The 21,519-nt window shown below is 34.8% G+C and overlaps 2 protein-coding genes across 2 annotated transcripts; both read left to right on the top strand.

Moving 5' to 3' along the window:
• The first annotated feature begins 685 nt into the window (after positions 1 to 685).
• LOC107791862 (pre-mRNA-splicing factor 38) lies at positions 686 to 4,020 on the top strand. Its single transcript, XM_016614003.2, has 5 exons — positions 686 to 1,244; positions 1,337 to 1,427; positions 2,198 to 2,324; positions 2,411 to 2,481; positions 3,366 to 4,020. Exons 1-5 carry the CDS (start codon positions 833 to 835, stop codon positions 3,805 to 3,807), a joined length of 1,143 nt encoding a protein of 380 aa, XP_016469489.2. The 5' UTR covers positions 686 to 832; the 3' UTR covers positions 3,808 to 4,020.
• A 6,201-nt stretch (positions 4,021 to 10,221) lies between these two features.
• Positions 10,222 to 14,026, top strand: LOC107791861 (single-stranded DNA-binding protein, mitochondrial-like). Its single transcript, XM_016614002.2, has 6 exons — positions 10,222 to 10,381; positions 10,556 to 10,743; positions 12,195 to 12,403; positions 12,477 to 12,577; positions 13,344 to 13,403; positions 13,610 to 14,026. Exons 1-6 carry the CDS (start codon positions 10,309 to 10,311, stop codon positions 13,624 to 13,626), a joined length of 648 nt encoding a protein of 215 aa, XP_016469488.2. The 5' UTR covers positions 10,222 to 10,308; the 3' UTR covers positions 13,627 to 14,026.
• The last annotated feature ends 7,493 nt before the right edge of the window (positions 14,027 to 21,519 follow it).

Below are 21,519 nucleotides of genomic sequence, written 5' to 3' on the forward strand. Positions count from 1 at the left end.
CATGTGATAAAACCACTTCATTGGATAATTTGGTAGGCATAAACAAGGCATTTAATTGGATTTTTTTCCCAAAGGCATGATCTGTCGGCCATTGGCCTTTGAACATTTTGCTTCATTTTTCCCCGCACATAATTGATTTTCGATATTCGATTCCGGCTTAACTTCAAATCAGCTCAATATTTTGACTTGTGCTTACTTAAATTGATCTATCATATATTTTCATGAGTTAATTTTGCTATCCTAATATGCATTAGGTAAGCGTAAATTCATTTTTGTGTTAGGAGGCTCAAATATACTCCACTTTTACAAACTAAAGCAACTATCGGTGCACTTCTTATATATAAAGGGCCATATTAGGTCTACCTCCAAAGATTAAGAGATCATTTGAGAAAATTAATAATGAACGATTGTCAGTTAAGTATGAGGTTTTGCGTGGAAGAATTATTTGTGAAAATTAAGGATTCACAAAACCTCATTTGAGATACATAATCATACCACTATCTCAATATTCCACAATTATTTCACTTGAAACTCAAAACTTCACGACCAAATACTATACAAATAATGACTTAAATTTTAAAAATATTGAAATAGTAACGAGTATTTTATTTTATAAATTTGAAGGACTACTTACTATGTATACCCGAAATATAGAGGACTACTTTGTTTTCTGTATGTAGCCGAGTAGCCGACCGCCTCAAAGGCCCAAGAAGCCACATTATTATATTATATATTATATATATACTCCGCTCCCTTTCGATTTTCTTCTCTCCCATATTTGGGGCTTTCTCCCAAAACCTCTCCACTCTCATCCGATTAGGGTTTGACAGTCATGGCGAATCGCACCGATCCACTGGCAAAGAGCATTAGGGGAACGAACCCACAGAATCTGGTGGAGAAAATTCTCAGGTCCAAAATATACCAAAACACCTACTGGAAAGAACAATGTTTCGGGTTGACAGCAGAAACCCTAGTCGACAAAGCCATGGAACTCGATCACCTCGGTGGTACATTCGGCGGCAATCGAAAACCCACACCCTTTATATGCCTTGTGATGAAGATGCTCCAAATCCAGCCTGAAAAAGACATAGTTGTGGAGTTCATAAAAAACGAAGATTACAAGTATGTTCGTGCTCTTGGGGCTTTTTATTTGCGGATTACGGGTACAGATATCGATATTTATCGATACCTTGAGCCTCTCTACAATGATTATCGGAAGCTCAGACGTAAATTAGCTGATGGGCGTAAGTTTTTCTTGCCCTTTTTGGTTTTGTTGGGTGATTTAAATAAAACTATGATTATTTGAGTCCTAATTTTTTTTTCCTGGTTGTGGCAGAGTATGCACTGACACACGTGGATGAGTATATTGACGAGCTTCTGACGACAGATTACTCTTGTGATATTGCTTTGCCTCGCATCAAGAAAAGGTTTGTAAAAAAAGTGGACTAATTTACCTAACTCTTTGTTCACCTAAATGGACGACCATAAAATTATGCACAACATGATTAATTTTTTGAATATCCAATTAGCTTAGGTTGATTAGAAAAAAATAAAGACTCTACTTTGTAAATAAGTATGTAATTTTTTCTGGTTTAATTAGCCCCTACTTAAGCTTGCGTAGTGATGGATTATGTTGCTCCAAACAAGACTTGTGCTTCTAGGAGGGAGGCTGGTTGTTATGTTTTTGTTTGTTTATATTTTGTAATGGATGTTGTGCTGTCCTTTTCGCCATTTTCTGCTTCCTGATGACATTAGCAGTGATGGGGAGAAAGACTTGAGCCATTGAGGCCTATACATTGCAAGAATTTTGCTCAGTTCATTGAACACAATTACTAGGAGATCTAAGACAGCTTGTATCAGTTAAGTTGAAAGTTCAATTTGCTTAAGATGATAACACAGAGGAAAATTATAATGAGCCCAAAACACATTGTCCAGATCACAAAAATATCAATTGGAAAGAGAAAACTTCCTTGATCATCCAATATTAAAAAACTCTGTAATTGTCTATGTTGTCAGGTGTTTCTCCTTTTTTAAAATTTTTTCTTTTTTGCAGTGTTCGTGATGTTAGATCTCTCTCTTTGCTGTTAATGCCTCCAAATTATTTTACAGTGCATGCACCTCTAATTCTCTATTTTTTTCTCTACTCTTTATGTGTGTGTGTTCTTTTAGTTTCTCATGTATCATGTGTTGCCACCAGATCGCAATTGGAACATAATGGACAGCTGGAACCTCGGAGAAGTGCATTGGAAGATGACTTTGAAGAGGAAGAGGAAAAGGATGAAGATGAACCACTTGCCACTGGATTAGACGATGATCATGAAAAGGTTAATTTTTACTTGCTTAGTTTTACATGGACATCGTTGTTTAAGGCTTGATCCAGTATTCTGATTATTGATCTGTAACAATGCAGGATTACTATCGTGGGGGAAGTCCAACTAGGGAGAGAGATCGGGATAGAAGACGAGATAGTCACAGATACAGGTAGAGCTCAATCATCTGTTGATCTTTTTTCGTTACTGTTATTGGTTTTTTGGGTATGGTCATCTACTTCGTTAATTTGTGCATTGAGGCTTGGACTCTTCATTTGCCTCGACTGACTTGTGTGAAGTGGAGCACATGGATATGGGGTCCAACAACTGCAAATAACTCCTATTAGATGTGGAGTGTGACTGCTTCGAGTTGATACCATTACCCAGTGTTCATTTCAGAGCGCGTGCATCGTTATATATGATTTTAATGGTTTTGAAATGATTCAGAAAAACTGCAGCTTCTCAAGCTCCTGTTTTTGTGGGAGTCGTGTTGGGGGCTATCTGTCAGGGTTGAAGGTGGTGACCCTGACATAAACCTGGTTAAGTGAAATTTTGTTCACTATTTCATAGTATGTTGATTGCTGTTTGATTGGAAGCTGATTGTTGAAGTACCCAGAGATATTCTGGAACTATTACTCAAAGCACACACTTCGCAGGTTACAACCAATATGGCATTTTAGGCCTTTTGGTGATCAGCACAGCTTCCTATATAAAAAATATTGTGATCTTGCCAGGTTTCTCTGCACTGACAGTGTGCAGTTGAGAAGTATGATAGATCATACATTTCCACTGTCCAATTGTTTCAATTGGTAGTAGTGTAATTAGTTTGGCTATTTACTTTGTTAATTAATTAATCGAGTAGGAGGCTCTTGTTCCGAATTACACTGTGATTTTAGATTTCTGCAGTGGTAGTGTTATCGTATTACTTCTCAGTGGCCAAGCCATGAATAGAACATTACCTTTAACTTTACGATACAAGCCGCTATGCCTTTTCCTTTGTTGGGCTTGGTCTCCTTTTGTTTTCTGATTTGAACTTCTATGCCTTTTTTTTTCCAGGGATCGTGACTATGATAGAGATCGAGATTATGATAGAGACTATGACAGAGATCGTGATTATGACAGGGAACGTGGCAGACGTGACAGGGATAGAGACAGGGACCGTCATCGCCTCAGAGACGATAAGGACTATGGTCGAGAGAGGGATCGAGAAAGGGACAGGGAGGCCAGAGAACGTGATAGACGTGACCGTGAGCGTGGTCGACACAGGAGTTATTCTAGGAGCAGAAGTAGAAGCAGAGACCGTAAAGACCGTGATGATGATCGTCGTAAAAGGCATGCTCGCGGCAGTGCTAGTCCTGCTCGGGATGAACCCAAGAAGAAGAAGGAGAAGAAGGAGAAGAAAGAAAAGAAAGATGATGGAACAGATCATCCAGATCCAGAGATAGCAGAAGCCAACAGGCTTAGGGCGTCGCTTGGGTTAAAGCCTTTGAAGCTATGACCATGTACATCTGCGATTGTAGTTCTCAATATGTTTTGCTGATGTGTGGTCTTTAGGCCTTGTAGCACCTTTACTTTATTTCTTTTGCTCCTTTTTGGTGTGTACTAATCTACTATTGGAAGCTGCAGCTGCAGTTTTGTCTCGTAGTTCCTCTAGTATCATTAGCTGATGCTACAAAGTCCCAACAAAATAATATCATTTGAGTTCTGTTGATGATCTGAGAACTGCATATTTACGGTTAACTCCTACAGTCATGAAAACTTGAGGAAGAAGATTTGAATTGTCGTGCTTGCCCAGGTCCAAGGATGCTGATTTATGGTTTAACTCCTACAGTCTCAAAAAGCATGCACGGGGATATGAAAGAAGCAGGTAGACAATTACAACAAGGTCTTAACTTCACAAATGTACAGTGCACAAAGTTGCTGTTCAGCTGAAATTCTTACTTATAGATGAAAGAGTTTACCCTACCTAAAAATCTAAAATGTGCAGAAATGAGCCACACAATCTACTTTAGCATGCTTATAGCTCTTGATATGGAAGAACTTCTGGTAACAGAATGCCATTCTGATCGTAATGAAGGCTGCCGGATGCACTGAGCGGTCGACATTTCTCTCCCATAAGTATCCTTTTCTTGCATAATTCCAGTTCAACTTTCTCTTGTTCTTCATGTTTGCATTCTCTCCCCTGTTTCACCATTCTTTTGTGTATGGATTTCATGCTTCTAATGATGCAGTAACCAGTAGGCCTCTTGATTGATGCCCAGCTAATGGTTTTCGACATTTTCCCTGTCTCGGCATTATTAACAGCCCCATAGTCTGCACCTTCAAAGTCTGTTCCAGTATCTGCTTTGTTGGTCTTCCAATTGTTGAAGCGAAATCTAACCCTCGTGCTGATCCTGAACTTGAGCCCTGAAAGATTTCGGAACAAAATCCGTGGTTGCTTTCTTGTGCCAGTTGACGTTTCTGACGTTGCTTCATCTTTCTTTTTCATTTGCTTTCCCTTTGTATCTATGATTCTCATTTCCTTCTTGAATGAACATGACCTGCTCAATGTTAACCCCTCTACTGAATCTTCCAACAAAGTACTAAAGTTGCTGCCTTTTTTCCTGGAGACAATCAGCGCATCTCGTTCTTCTGCGCATTCATCCAAAGCGTCAACATTATCATTTCTGTCATTTTTAGAGATTTGAAATGGTTTCTTGTTGCGAGAACCATTACTGAAAATGGAACCAATTTCCTTTGGCAGAAGTTGTGCAGGTTTGGTCCATTTGATCATCTTGTTTTTCCCCTTGGGGCCATCCTCTTCAGTCTTTTGCATAGGGTTCCTGACATCAAGCAACTTGGGTAATCTCACTCTCACCTTTTGTTGCAGGGACATGGTAAAGCCATTGATTTGTGAATACCTTAGGAAAGAGCTGGGATTTTTCCATGTTCGAATACTATGAAAACTTCCCTTTTCCATCTTCATTTTCTTTGAAGAAGTTGGTTTTGCTCTTGCCAAACACAATGTTTCAATATTTACAAGAGTTGGGTTGTTTCTTCCCTTTTCCTTTCCTTTTCATTATTATTGTTGCTCCTACCTTCTTTTTTTCAGAAGACGTGGGTAATGGGGTTAGAGGAGTGTCCTATTCATATGCTAATGGTATCACGGATTTTGTTACTTTTCAAAATGATGCCCTCAATACTGCTTTCAAGATTAAGGTTATATTAGTAAAAGTACACTATGTAAAAGGGATTAAATGATGGAGTTAGTTACATATTTTCTCATCAAACTCATGCAAACGTGTAGTGATTGCTTATTTCACAACATGAGAATAACCTCTGCTCCCATTTTCTTCCCTAACGGCGGACTCGCTCTTTCTCTCTTCAAGGGGTAGTTAAGAAATAGCATTTGATTTCACACAATTAGCCAAAAAATAGCCAACAACTTCACTTTCGTTTTGTTTATCCATACCTTGTAAAACTCAATATGATGAAGACTTGAGACCCTAGAAGTTAGAACATAGATCAATGTGCAAAACAAAAATAAATTCGTTTCTCAAGCTCGTTAACTAACGAATATATTCAACTAGTGATGATTGGAGTACATTAATTTAATTTGTCAATGCACATTTGTAACTCTTTAATCTCTTTTTTTTCTTTTGAAATTTTTTTTTGTTATTCATGAACAAGTACATTTGGAGCATTTATAAAAACTCCTAATTGAAATTATGGCTTAAGAATGATGATAATATCACAGAGAAATAAGTCACGAGAATTTTTTGCGTCAATCATGTTATGTGCGTAATCTTACTTTTAAAATGGTTATGTATGTAATGTTCTTGAATATGACTATTCCTCTACCATAATTAATTTTTACTGTTTGAAATACGTTTAGGCATGGAGCTAAGCCACATTCAGAAGTATAACCGAGACAAATTATATCATACTTAAATAAATTTATATATAATATAATTAGGTAAAAATTCAATTAAACAAAACTGATAAAGGCGAGGACCATTTTAAAAGCCGAACTTGTAAAATTAGGGCAAGACAAACGAGAAGCAAATCGGTGGTTATTACTTGGTTCTAGAGCTGCCCAACGGGACGGGACGGGACTAAATAATCGGGACGGGGCGATATTTAACCGGGACGGTGGCGGGACGGGCCTTAACGGGACAGGATGGATGGGACGGGACGGTTCGTAGGTCCTAAGTGGGCCTTTTTTTTATATAAAAAAATAATTATTTAAGCATTAAATTTGGCAACGATTAATTTTTTATAGATAGAGACGGTTATTTTTTTAAAGTTGACAATAACTAAGTTTTTAAAGTTTGCAACAGCTAGTTTTTTGACTTATTAAATAAATTTAAAACTTAATAAATTATAAAGAAAGTTAGAAACTAAGTAAAGAATTATAAAATATTAGAATAAAAGACTTGTAACGAAATATTTTAGTAATTATAATACTTATAATTTATTTAATATAATTTCAAGCTATAAGGTAACTAAATAAGAGTGTAAGCCAATTCATAAAAAAAAAAAAAATCAAGGCTAAAGCCTTTTATTTTATTAATAGAACTTTCAAATTTCACATACAAATATAAGTCTTTTGAAGAACACATAATCTACGCAGCCACCTTCTAGAAAGGGTTCTGTTTGAACTATGCCTCTTAGTAGCCAATTATAAATTATCAAACTAATATTTGTAAGCTCCTATATAGTTTCGTTGTAACTTATCTATAATTTATCTCGGACATTGTTCTGGAATTGGCAATGTTGATTGATGTTCCATGAGTTCCATGTCGTCATCGTTCCCAGTGCTAAGTATCTCATTGTTTTCTTCTTCTTCTTCTTCCCTGGTGGTTAATTTTTCAAAATCATTATTTCTTCTTTCTAAATTAATCCAATCTCTGAATAAGATGAAAATCTCTAGGCTGACCTCCGCTAATGAATGTCTATGATCTCCGACTTGAAATTTTGCCGCGCTAAAAGCACTCTCTGATACTACTGATGATGCTTGAATAGCCAATATATCTCGGGCCATTATTGAAAGTGTTGGAAATGCCTTGCTACGCTCCCTCCACCATGCCAAAAGTTGTTCGTTGCCTTCTTCGTTTTTAATACATTCCAATCCCTGATTAAGATAAGAATCAATAGAGGAATCAAAACGTGTTATATCCTGCATACCTTCCCATAGAATTTCTACTCTAGCTTTAGAAGTAGTAGGAGCATTTTCACCACTTGTTGTTACCATAGATTTATAACTATCAAATATTGATCTAGCATAAGAATATATGTTAGTCTGGCAGTCTTCGAGAGATGGCTGTTCATTTTTTTGAATTCCTAAATTCTCATAAATTTTATGAACAAGTCCCTTTGCACCTCTTAATTTTAAAGATGGGTTAAGTAGAGTAGAAATTAAATAAACTTGGGGAATAGGGAAATAATACTTTTTAAATTTTGCAATCATTTCATTAATGACCGGTGCATAAGTTTGATTTGTTTTATATTTACCAAATACAACATAAATTCCACAAATATACCATAATATTTGTGTAATAATAGGATAATATATACGAAAAAATTATTCTAAAAATTTAGTAAGCTTTTTGAACTCATCCTAATCAGAATCAACAATTTGATCAGTGGGGATACCATTATGCATATTAAATAACTTTTGTATAGGCACCCGATAATCATAAGCAACCTTAAGCATTTCATAAGTAGAATTTCACCTAGTACAAACATCTTTTGGATTTTTTCTATATGGAAGGTTAGCACTAGTACATTGTTGTGCAAACTCGCGAAGTCTACTCGCTTTATTAGCACGAAAAATACATTCGCAGGCATGTTGTACTTTACTACAAGCCTCATAAAATAAATTAATACCATCTTTTACAACTAAGTTAAAAATATGGCATGCACATCTAACATGAAAAATTGCTGGATTAATTAGACAAAGTATAGCTTTTAAGTTATTTGCTGCAGTTGTGTTAGCATAAACATTATCTAATGTGATAGTTAAAACTTTATCAATGAGCCCATAAAATTCAACTATTTGTAGAACAATAGTTGCAATATATGCTCCAGTGCGTTTTGAATCAATAAATTTATAACCAATAATACGTTTTTGCATGTTTCAGTGATGATCAACCCAATGACATGTAACAGTTAAATAATCACAACCATTAGGACTACGACCTATATCAGATGTGATAGACACTTTACAATCTAAGTGAAAAAATACACAACGAATATATTTAAGTTATAACCAATAATACGTTTTTGCATGTTTCAGTGATGATCAACCCAATGACATGTAACAGTTAAATAATCACAACCATTAGGACTACGACCTATATCAGATGTGATAGACACTTTACAATCTAAGTGAAAAAATACACAACGAATATATTTAAGATATTCAGTTTGAAATTTAAATATATCATTTCTAACTGTGGTCTTAGGAAAATCTTGAAAAACATGATTATATATTTCTTGTATATAATGCACAAAAGCAGGGTGGGAAGGAAAAGTAAAAGGTAAGCCACAAACAACGATCATTTTTGCTAAATTTTCATGATCTTTATCTTTGTTATAGGGACGTAGTATACTACCAGAAGCAGGGTGAAACTGTTGTTGTAAAAAAATTAGAACCCCCACTAGATCCACTAGGAGCGCCAATACATATAACAAGTTCATTGACTTTATCATGTTTTAAAAAAATTTGATACACGTGACGTTTTGATACGTTCAACCTTAGCCTTACCCCTTACAGGAGTTACAAGGGGTAAAGCTCCAGACCGGGATTGACTCTGAGTTAGAGCTTGTGTTGCTGGACTAGTGGGTGTTTCATTTAATTCTTCTTCCTCATTTTCTTCGTCGTCAATAAAAATATTATTGCCAAATTGTCTTTGTAAAGTTTCATGATCTAGTTGTTCTCCCAAATTAATATTATAACATGCGGGGGGTTGGAAAAATAAAATTTCATCAACATGAGTCATTTAATCTATATATTTTCTAATTCTAGGAGAAGGATTAGGATTAGAATTACTACAACTAGCACCTTTACTACTTTTTTTCCTACTTTTTTTAAATATGCCAAATACACTTTTAGGAGGCATAATTTAAATACGAAATTAAATTAGAAAATTTAACACAAAAGTTAAACACACAAATAAAATACAAAAATAGAACGCGTAAAGTAAACACCAAAATTAAGTACTAAAATGATACACAAAAATAAAATATTAAAATTGGGAGATGGAACGAGTGCACCGTGATTAAATATTGAAACTTGAAGAAATTACCCAAAAAATTGCTCCAATACTTGACAAATTAATTTGAAGCTTGAAAGTTGCTCTAAATATTTGCCCAAATACTTGAAACGTAGTTGATTGTGAGAAAATTGAGAGAATAATATAGATAGAATGTAAGAGATTTGAGAGAGAATGATAGATTTTTATGGAAAAAAATGAAGAAGGAAGGGGGTATTTATAGTTAAAACAGGGCCAATGTGTAATTTAATAAACCTAGGGATTAAATTAAAATTTTGGGGGGGAGAGGTAGGGGTGTTTTGGGTGGGGGGGGGGGGGAGGGGGAAAAATGATTGTTTATAGCCGTTGGCAACGACTAATTTTACAAAGAATACCGTTGCCCAACGACTCTTTTTCAAAATAAAAAATAAAAAAAATTATGCGGGACAGACGGGACGGGACGAGACATTAACGGGCCAGCCTACAGGGACGAAATGGGAACTGGGCAGTCCGTTCCATCCGGTATCCCGTTGACTATGGGCCCAGTCCCATTTAAGACAGAGTGGGCCGGGACGAGATCGGGATGGACCGGGCTGACCCGTTTCGTTGGACAGCCATACTCGGTTCTATATTGCTGAATGGAACAGAAAAACTCTGCCTGGCCCAAGGTACAAACCCGACCCGTATAAAGAGTGTATAGCGGTAAAACTAAAACCCTCCTTGTCCCCTAATTCTCCCGTTTCTGAATTCCCTTCAACTGAAAAATGAATTCAATGGCTGCTAAAATCGTCAAATTGTTACGCGTCTCTCCTGCCACAAGACCCTGTTCTTCTCTTGGTAAACAATCACACTTCCATTGTATTTATTCACTTTGTTACTGATTCTTTTAACATAGTACTGGTTATATTGAAGACATAGGTTCGTAAAAGAGGATTTTGACCGAACAGTTGATGTCCATTCTGAAAAAGTAGTTTTCTTTATGATAATGTTTTTTTTTTTTGCATTTTACAGTGATGGGTGTGCAAGGAAGCTCTAGGTTGTGTTATTCAACTGGTACATTTCTTAGTGATGACGATGCGCCTGTAAGTAATACTGAAGCTGTAGAAATTGATGATGATGATTTTCTTCCTGAAAAGCCGGATTTGCAGCTGCAAAGTGTGGATCCTAGAAAGGGCTGGAATTTTCGGGGTGTGCACAAGGTATGTGCTCTTGTTGAAAGCCCTATAAGCGTATTGAAGTTGAGCCATAACTGCATTGTGTACACGTAGAAGTCAAAGAATGAATGACAAGAAGGCTAACATGTTGTACAAGTATATGTTAGTTTTTTGAGCAATTTTCTACTCCTATTTGATTAGACTGTGTTCTTTAAGTGTTTAATTTTATTTTGTTCCATTATCTTATTACACTGGCTTTTGTTTTGCTCTTTGATCATTCTGAGTTTGCACTAAAAAATTGTTGCAACCGACTCCATATGAGGCTTGGGTGCATAGGTAGATCTAGAATTTAACTTGATAGGCTTCGACCTTTAAGGGGTCGTTTGGTAACCGTGATAAAGGATACTAATCCCTAGATAGAATTTGAGATTGTATTTATCCCATGTTTGGTTATGGGTTTTAGCTAAAATAAGTATAAATTTTATACCAATATGATGGTATTAATTATCCTATATAGAAGGTGGGATAGCTAATCCCATGGAATATCCTTGTCTATCCCACAATTGAACTAAACGACTCTTAAGGTTCTTAGCATTGAACTCATTGTACTTTTAACAGTACTGGTTTAGATCTAGTATTTGTTGAAATTTTAGTAGGTTTTCACATGAAGGGGAGCCTTGGCCTAACTGATAAAGTTGCTGCCATGTGACCATGAGGTCACGGGTTCAAGCCGTGGAAACAACCTCTTGCAGAAATGTAGGGTAAGGTTGCGTACAATAGACTCTTGTGGTCCGGCCCTTCCTCGGACCCTGCGCATAGCGGGAGTTTAGTGCACCGGGCTGCCTTTTTTTTTTACTGGTTTTCATATATATATATATATATATATATATATATATATATATATATATATATATATATATATATATATCTATGTGTGTGTGTGTGAAAATATGATCCTGAAGAGCTGCATTCGCATTGCTTGGCTAAGTACAACCTTTTGGTAGAAATTAAAAGGAACTTGGTTGAGAATGAAGCTATTTTAGTTAAAGATATATTTGACACAGGAATGATGGAAGCTGGGTTGCTCTAGTGGTGAGCACCCTCCACTTCCAACCAAGAGGTTGTGAGTTCGAGTCACCCCAAGAGCAAGGTGGGGAGTTCCTGGAGGGAGGGAGCCGGGGGTTTATCGGAAATAGCCTCTCTACCCCAGGGTAGGGGTAAGGTTTGCTTACACACTACCCTCCCCAGACCTCACTAGTGAGATTATACTGGGTTGTTGTTGAATGATGGAAGCTGGAGTTGAAATGCGATTTATGAACAGTGTTTTTGTTTGAGAAATCCCATAGCCAAATAAAAGAAACTGTTAGATTATTTATTTTGGTTTCCTAACCAAAAATGTTAAAGATGTGGCATATTTTATCTTTTCAATTTTTTGTTTGTTTTGTTTTTCGGGTAACTGAAAAACCAATTTAAAGGCAGGATAATTTTTTTGACAGGCTATTATATGTGGCAGAGTTGGGCAATCTCCTGTGCAGAAAATATTGAGAAACGGCCGAACTGTAACTATCTTCACAGTTGGAACAGGTGGCATGTTCGATCAGAGAATCAAGGGAGACAGAAACTTGCCTAAGCCTGGTCAGTGGCATAGGGTCGCGGTGCACAATGATATGCTTGGGCAGTACTCCGTTCAGCAACTTACCAAAAAGTAAGCACCTTTTTTCCCGTCTATATACCACATTTTGTTTCTCGTTTATTCTCTAATGTATATGTTCTATCAGCTCCTCAGTCTACATTGAGGGTGATATTGAAACCAGAGTCTATAATGATAGTCTCAGCGGTGAAGTTAAAAGCATCCCAGAAATTTGTGTGCGCAGAGATGGTACGTCCTTATGTTTATTGTAAGCACACGTGGTTTGTCATATTTGAAGATGTGGGTGTCTAACATTGCATTGAATGGTACTCCTTGCACCCTATATTATGTGAAACACATATTTAGATTTTTTATCAGACTAGCATGATTTACTTATACTTGTCGAAGGAAAGATTGTTTGAGGAAGAACATCAAATAATGTTTTAGCCATGAATATGTTTTTTATCTTTGAATTTTGAATGTTATAGGAGTATATTCTGAGGTGTTGTCAAATCTTGTATGGTGTTACAAGATGGAGATGCATTACTGAAACTTTTGGATAAAAGGAGTGTTAATTTGTCACGGTGTCCTGCGCGTTAGAGCTGCCATTCATTATATCATCTTATATCTTTTTCCCTGTTCATAAGTTTTGGTAACCACAGATTAGAGTAAGATAGTAGTTATTTTGGGAATTAAAAGTTGAACCATTCCATCAATCTGGATACTTTGGACTGGTACAAGTAAAATAGAAATCATAACATTGAAATCGAGTTAGAGGGAGTAAATGTGCTAATCAGCTTTTGAGATGTTGCTCTGCCTTAGATTCTGTATGTGATCGCCTAATAGTTTCATAAATATGAGATAACCGACTTAAACATATACTGCAAAATAATTATTTAGTATTACTATTGTTATACATAGCTGGCACCTGCTGCTGCTGTATTATTGTATGAAGAACTGCATTGTCAGTGAAACGGATGTTAAAAGCATCTGATGTTATACAATTTTTTCACAGGGAGGATTCGGCTTATAAAAGGTGGTGAAAGTGTCAGCAGTATCTCTATTGATGAGCTCCGTAAGTTTTCTTCTGTTATATAAAATTGTTTATTCTTCCTTCTCAACAAAAAAATAAAATTGTTCTTGAAATTTGTGAGCTTTGGGCTATAGTACCAGATTTATTTCCTAAATCAGATCCCCTTTGTCACGTTTGTTTTTCATGAAATATTGGTTCTTCCCATCGGTTGCTTTTATTGGAATTGTACTTTTTTCTGTTATTGGCAGGAGAAGGATTGATGTAGAAGCTCATTGGTAAATTATCCACATATAGTAGGCGGTTGGGAGTGGAAGGTGGAGGAAGCAGCTGAGGAGTAACGTGTTGTTTGAAATATATTCTGCAGTGACACAAAAGTTTTTTCTATTCCATCTGTCACTTGAATAATGTCAGATATTAGTTTGCCCTCAACGACTATTGTCCATCTTCTCTCGCTTGTATTTTGTTCAGAAGCAGGAAGAGATGTCCCTTTTGGATCCACATTATTTAGTGGGTAGTTGCTTCATTCGCCAAAAGCTGTGCAAGATGTTGTTCAAATGATTGAAATAACTAGGTGTAACTGTGAAAGAATAGGTGTACAAGTGGAATGAAGTGGTGGCTACTCATTCATAGGTAATCTCTTATCCACTTCTATTCTATGAAGTTAATACTATGGTACTAGATGGAGTGTTAAAACTTTCTGTTTGTAAATCTGCAGCATCGGTAGACTTGTTTTTGGCCATTTATGGTAGCATACCCTTTTCAGATGATCGACAATGGCGTATATACTAGTGTAAATTTGTTTCTGCTTCGCCCATGGCTCACCGTAAACTCACAGATCTTTCTATCTTCTTCACTTCTATCTCAATCTCAGCCTTTCCACGGCCAACTACAATGAAAAGCTTCTTCCTTCCGGAGAAAGCCTTGCTCCAATTTCTCTTTTGTGACAGCAATAGAAACTTAGTTTTCCTGATCCATCAATTTCCTCTGTTACTTATTTATCATGTTTCATGAAAATAGCATATAGCCTTCACACACGCGTAAGAGAAAGGTAGAAGTTAAAACTGGATTTGGATGTTAAAACTATATTTTGAGGTTGGTTATTTCTCATTCTCCAGAAATATGGGGCCATATCTCAGTTAAGCTTTTCTACATATAGTATAGTCTTCTAGTCTAGGGAATAATTCGAAGGGCCGTTACTGAATCTGTATTTTGTTTTTTGGTGCCCATAATTTCTGATTTTCATAGCTGCTATTGCGAGGATCCGCTGGAACAAATAGAAAAACAAATTAGTGAATCTGTTTGCAGTAAATAAACATAGATCACATTCTCTGCTTTAGAAAATTACATTGTGCTTGCTTCTGTGTGCGTTTTTTTTTTTTCAATTACTTTTCTGTCTCTGAATCTGATTGCCTGTTAAAAAGTTGTAGGTTTTTATTGATAGGTTGTGTTAGAAGCAGTATGATCGCTGACGGAACATATTGAGGTTGATATTTTCCTTTTTATATGGTATGGATTCAACTGAATTACAGTAATTTTAATAAGGAGCTTATTTTAATAAGTATTATATTTTGACCCCATAATTTAAAAGTGTAACGGGGTTCACTGACTAAAACATAAATATTAAACCCATCAAATTAAAATTTAGTATCTTCTTTGCATGTTTATCGCCATTGCCTCCTCACTTTTCTATGAAGTTCAATATATGTTTAATTTCCAAATCGGTCACTTTTGCACATGTATAAAAATGTCTCCAAAATAATGAAGTGGCAAGGGTAACTTAGTGATAAATCATGAAAAGTAAAAGACAAATGTATACGTAAAATTTATTCTAGTATCCACAAAAATTTAGCTATATATATGTTAAATTACGAAGGTGTATATTTGGTTCAGTTTCTAAATTAGCTTTCCCCCCCTCTTTTTTATAGTTTGGTTTTAATACCAAATAAATGATATTACCAATATTTTTCAATTTCACACAGAATCTTATATTACTCTAAAACCCTACCACGCCTTGGCCTAAGAAAAGCATTTAATTCTACGAAATAGGAATCTCCTGTCTCTATAAAACCAAACGGTTGTGAATGTACGACTAATGGAACACTTCCACTTTTAACATTTCTATCCTGTTCTGGATTTTTTTGGTTTTCCTTCTCTACTCGTTAGGGTCCGACTAATCCGAATTCTTGTCGGAAAGACCAATTTCAAGCAGCGGCGGAGGTAGAGTGTAAGGACCGGGTTCGACCGAACCCAGTAACTTTGATTCGAACCCTGTGTTTGTCTTACAAAATTCATTGAATATATATAAATAATTAATTTAGAACTCAGTAACTTTTAACGATTAGAATTCCGAACCCATAAGCTTGAAATCATGACTCCGCCTCTGATTTCAAAGCTAGTAAAGTGCTTCATATCAAAAGTGTTTTTATTTTCAGGATTGGAAACCAACATTTCTTGTTAAAAATGAAGGAATGTTATAAGAAAAATCAAATTATGGTGGATGTCTACTCTTCCTCGATGATCTTCTCAAATGTTTAATGACATATTCAATGACATATTTCTATGCTTAATGACATATTCAATGACATATTTTTCTTCACTTTTCATGCCTGTATAAATGCCTTGTAATAGATAGGAAAATATATACAATTGAAGAAGAAAATCTCTTCTTTCTCTCTATCTCCATTTCTTGTTCATGTTTTACTAAATTGCTTTTATTTCATAACAACATGTCTTGTTCATGTTTTACTAAGTTGCTTTTATTTTATAATACGTTATCAGCACGAATTGCTCATTTCATGATCTTCTACGTCAAGACTATGTAAATTATAAGCAGGCAATGAGATCAAGTACAATGAAAAATATCTTGGATGATAATACAAAGATAAGTTTTACATCCATCTAAACTCATTCATACTTTCATATCTTTACATTAACTTTATGTGCAGTATTTAGTAAAAATATTTTTTTCAATTGTATCCAGTGAAATAAAGAACTGGAAAGGTATGTCTTTATTTGCTACATCTCTTATAGGACAAAGATAATATTCCAACGTATATATATGTTCTGACCTTTTACATACTATGATAGATAATTATTAAGGTAATTTAGTAATAATATTTTTACCATAACATGATGTATTTCATTGAAAGCAAAATTGGCATACATCCTAATGAAATACATCATGTTATGCCAACGCATTATCTATCAACGCATTATGGCCTAGCATGCCTTTATATGGGTAAAACATTGGGTTTGAGTTCTAATGCACCATATTGATAATAATAATAATAACTAAAGAAAAAATAATATAATTTTCATGAAAAAGCATGAAGCTTGTCCCACTTGATTTGCTCCATTCTTGAAGTGAATGTAATAGCAGTGCATGATAAGTCTAAATAAAGACAAGTGGTTGACCAATGAATGCGGGCGTGCGAAAGGCCAAAATAATAATAGTTATCACTATGGTAATTATAAAAAAGGAGAAATTCTTTGAAGAGAATGTGACAGTGATAAACATTGAGATTGCATACTCATTCCTGAAAGCGAATGTGAAAATATATATATGATAAAGATTATGCATAATAATGTACTTGTGCATAGTTGGATAAATACTACAACTCACCTCTAAGGGAGGTTTGAGACAAAGAAAGATAATGAATATTATTGTGTAGTTACATGAATATATCATTGGTCATATGCATGTGATACGCCAAAAAATATTTTGTCATGCCTTATGAAAGTTATTAAAAGCAAAATTAAAGCAAGAAATTATTTTGCTTGTGATGATTTTGAACATGACAATTATTATGATATGATTCTCTTTATGAAGGAGACATTCATTATATAGATGGTGTGACAAAAGATCTTGTAGTACAAAAGCAGTTAAAAGTTCTGAAAGAAATAATTTGTTACTACCCGGATGAATGAAATTGTTCATGACATTAATATTGTAGTAAGTATCAAAAGAAATATTTTGATTTACAAATATATTTGCCAAAGTGATTGGCATATTGAGACTATAAATGAAAAGAAGATTGAATATCTTTATATTATTATAATCAAACCGGGTAAGTATGAAAGGTTACCTGACTTTTCTTCTATTTGTACTACACAAGTATAAGCATGATGATGCAATCACAAGCCACAAGTAAACTAGAGGTTTACTGAAATAAATATTAGTTGGTATGACCGGTTGACCATCTCGGTTCAATTATGATACGAAAAAATTAATTGAGAATTATATTGGCATATATTGAAGAAATATAAGATTATTCAAGAATTCTCTTGTGCTACTTATTCTCATGATATACCCGTTAAGGTTGGGATTGAATCCTTTGATTTCTGGAACGAATAAAAGGTGATAAATATATGGGCCCAATCACCTTCCATGTGGACCGTTTACTATTATATGATTTTAATAGATGAATCTATTATATGGTCACATGTGCATTTGTTATCAACTTGTAGTTTGGCTTTTGCAAGATTGATTGCTCAAATTATTAGAGCACAGTTGCAGAATATAAATTATGATGATTTATCTTGATAATACTGGTTTAAATCCAAGTTGGTTCAGCAGAAATTGTATGCCTCCAATTATATCTAAACCATTGGTTATGAGAATAAAATTGCCAAAATAAAATTTGGTATGTGATGTATTATTTAATATACAACAACACTTATACGCATTTAGCCAAGTTATGATAAGTTTTCCCTATCACAATCGGTTCAGGGTCAGGAACCAAATAATTTCTATCTAGAAATATGAATGTGTTATATGATTTAATTATTCCACCACAATGCACAAAGATGGATCTCCAAATAAGGCTAGGGATATGTGTTAGTGATCTCAACAATAGGGGAGAAAATGGGAAGCTGAAAAAGTAATGCATATAATGAATTATTATGAGTACATCGAGATCATCGTACGAGAAAATATGAACTTGAAGTTCAAATGATAATTCATTTGCAAAATATTGCCAGGCGTATTTGCTGACCCAAAGCTAAATGTCATATTCAGCTGCTAATGCTCCAAATAAAATAAAGTTCATAATGAATAGAGTCCATGGCATGCATAAAGCATAATAGACTAATCGGTTCCAAAGATAAAACTCCTTGAAGAAGGAGAGGAGCAAATGTTCAAGAAAGTCATAATAAAGAGGCAAGTGCTCTAGAAGAGTACCACGACATAACACTTCATAAGACCTCATGGGAGAGGCTCAGGTACCTGAAAATAATAAGATAAAGAGATCTCAATAAGTTATGTCTTTATTGGGTAATAGTAGAACCGATATAAAATGATCGTCGACGATATTGTTAATATAATGTAGCGCTCAAAATTATTAATATTGACGAGGATCTTGAGCGCAAATCTGTCATGAAATTTGGACAGATAAATGATTGGCCAAATGAAAAATACGCAATAAAAATTAATTTCACCTGAAAAATATGAAGTTGGACGGATAGTCCCAACACCTGAAAGTATAAAGCAGTGGAGGTATAAATGTGTTCTTGTGCGGAAAAAAAAGGTCAAGTCGATAGACATAAAGACGACTTGTGTCACAAGAAGATTTGTAAATATCCTGGTATTGATTATATAGAGACATGTTCTCTTGTGGTGGATGTCACCATTTCAGGTTTTAATCTGGCAATACAAGAAAAACGTGATATGCGTATAATGGAAATCATTGAAGGATTTAAATTGTTCTGAAGCATATTAAGGTTTCCAAGAAATTTATTAAATAAAGCTTCAAAAATTCTTATACGGATTGAAACAATCAGGGTGCATGTAGTATAATCGCCTGAGTGAGTACCTGTTGAAAGAAGGGTACAAGAATGATTCAATTTGTCCTTGTGTCTTTATAAAAAGATATGGATCTAAATTTGTTATAATCACCGTGTATGTTGATGATTTAAATATCATTGGAACTCCTAGGGAGCTTCTTAAAGCAGTAGAGCTTCCTAAAGTAGTAGACTATTAAAGAAAGAATTTGAAATGAAAGATCTTGGAAAGATAAAATTTTGTCTTGGTCTACAAATTGAGTATATGAAAGATGAAATTTTTGTCCATCAATCAACATACACTAAAATAATTTTAAAGCGATTTTATATAGATAAAGCACATCCATTCCGACCTCATGAAAATAATGAAGAGTTTCTTGGTCCCGACATATCATATCTTAGTGCAATTGGTGCACTTATGTATCTTTCTAACATTACAAGGTCTGACATAACTTTTTCAGTTAATGTCTTAATAAGATATAGCTATGCTCATACAAGGAGACATTGGAATGGAATCAAATAAAAAATGCGGTATCTAAAAGGGACTACCGATATGAGATTATTTTATGGCAATGATTGCAGTCCTGATCTTATTGGTTATGCCGATGCTGGGTATTTATATGACCCACAAAAGATTCTATCTCAAACAGGCTATGTGTTTGCATATGGAGGCACTGCCATATTTTGGCGATCGACTAAGCAATCAATCATGGCTACTTCATCTAATCATGCTGAGATAATTGCTATTCATGAAGCAAGTCGAGAATGTGTATGGTTGAGGTCTATAATACACATTATTCGAGATAAATGTGGTTTGAAGTGTGACAAACTACCTACAATTTTGTATGAAGACAATGTTGCATGCATAGCCCAGTTGAAGGGAGGATTCATAAAAGGGGATATGACAAAGCACATTTCACTAAAGTTATTTTTCACACATGATCTTCAAAAGAATGGTGATATCAATGTGCAACAGATCCGTTCAATTGATAATATGGCTGATTTATTCACCAAATCTCTACCGACGTTAACCTTCAAAAAACTAGTGTACAAGATTGGGATACGAAGGTTCAAGAATGTGAATTGATGCTCTCATCAGGGGGAGTTAATACGCGTTGTACTCTTTTTTCCTTACAAGGTTTTGTCCCACTAGATTTTTCTTGTAAGGTTTTTAACGAGGCAACCAAAAGGCGTATTTCTAAACATGTGTACTTTTTTCCTTCACTATGATTTTTTTGCCATAGGATTTTTTCCTAATAAGGTTTTAACGAGGCACATTATCTATGGACATCCAAGGGGGAGTGTTATAAGAAAAATCAAATTATGGTGGATGTCTACTCTTCCTCCATGATCTTCTCAAATGCTTAATGACATATTCAATGACATATTTCTATGCTTAATGACATATTCAATGACATATTTTTCTTCACTTTTCATGCCTATATAAAGGCCTTGTAATAGATAGGAAAATACACACAATTGAAGAAGAAAATCTCTTCCTTCTCTCTATCTCCATTTCTTGTTCATGTTTTACTAAATTGCTTTTATTTCATAACAACATGTCTTGTTCATGTTTTACTAAGTTGCTTTTATTTTATAACACGTTATCAGCACGAATTGCTCATTTCATAATCTTCTATGTCAAGACTATGTAAGTTATAAGCAGGCAATGAGATCAAGTACAATGAAAAATGTCTTGGATGATAATACAAAGATAAGTTTTACATCCATCTAAACCCATTCATATTTTCATATCTTTGCATTAACTTTATGTGCAGTGTTTAGTAAAAATATTTTTTTCAATTGTATCCAGTGAAATAAAGTTTATTTTTCTCCAATTGGAGGAAAATGTTTCCCCCTATCAAGAGAAGGAAAAATATTTTCCAAAACTCCTTCTCCACCTTTCCTACCAATCCACCCCACCCCACCCCTCACCCCCACCTCCACCCTAAATAAAAATATTATTAATAGTACTTTTTTTTCATGTTATAGATAGATTTTTTTTTCATTTCAACAAATGAGTATTTTCTTTTCATGATATAAAAAAGTATTTTTTTTCATTTTAACAAAAAAAATACTTTCTTTTCATGATGTAGAAAAAGTATTTTCTTGAGGAAGCAAGGAAACATGGGGACCCCACCCGTCCCATAAAAAGATAAGATTGTTGGTCCCACATCCTAGCCATCCATTCCTATTATTGTGGTTTGCTTGTTTCGGACTCAAATATTCAATTCTTCAACTTTCCGAAAAACATAAATCGAGGTATTCCGATTTAGTTTATGTCGAAACTCGTATAAATAATGCATATTAGGTGTTTTGAATGTGTTTCATGTTATTTTATATTTTTTTGCGTTTAAATTGGTATGTTATTTTTATCCGG

This window comes from Nicotiana tabacum, chromosome 19 (assembly GCF_000715075.1).
Source record: "Nicotiana tabacum cultivar K326 chromosome 19, ASM71507v2, whole genome shotgun sequence".
Classification (NCBI taxonomy): domain Eukaryota; kingdom Viridiplantae; phylum Streptophyta; class Magnoliopsida; order Solanales; family Solanaceae; genus Nicotiana; species Nicotiana tabacum.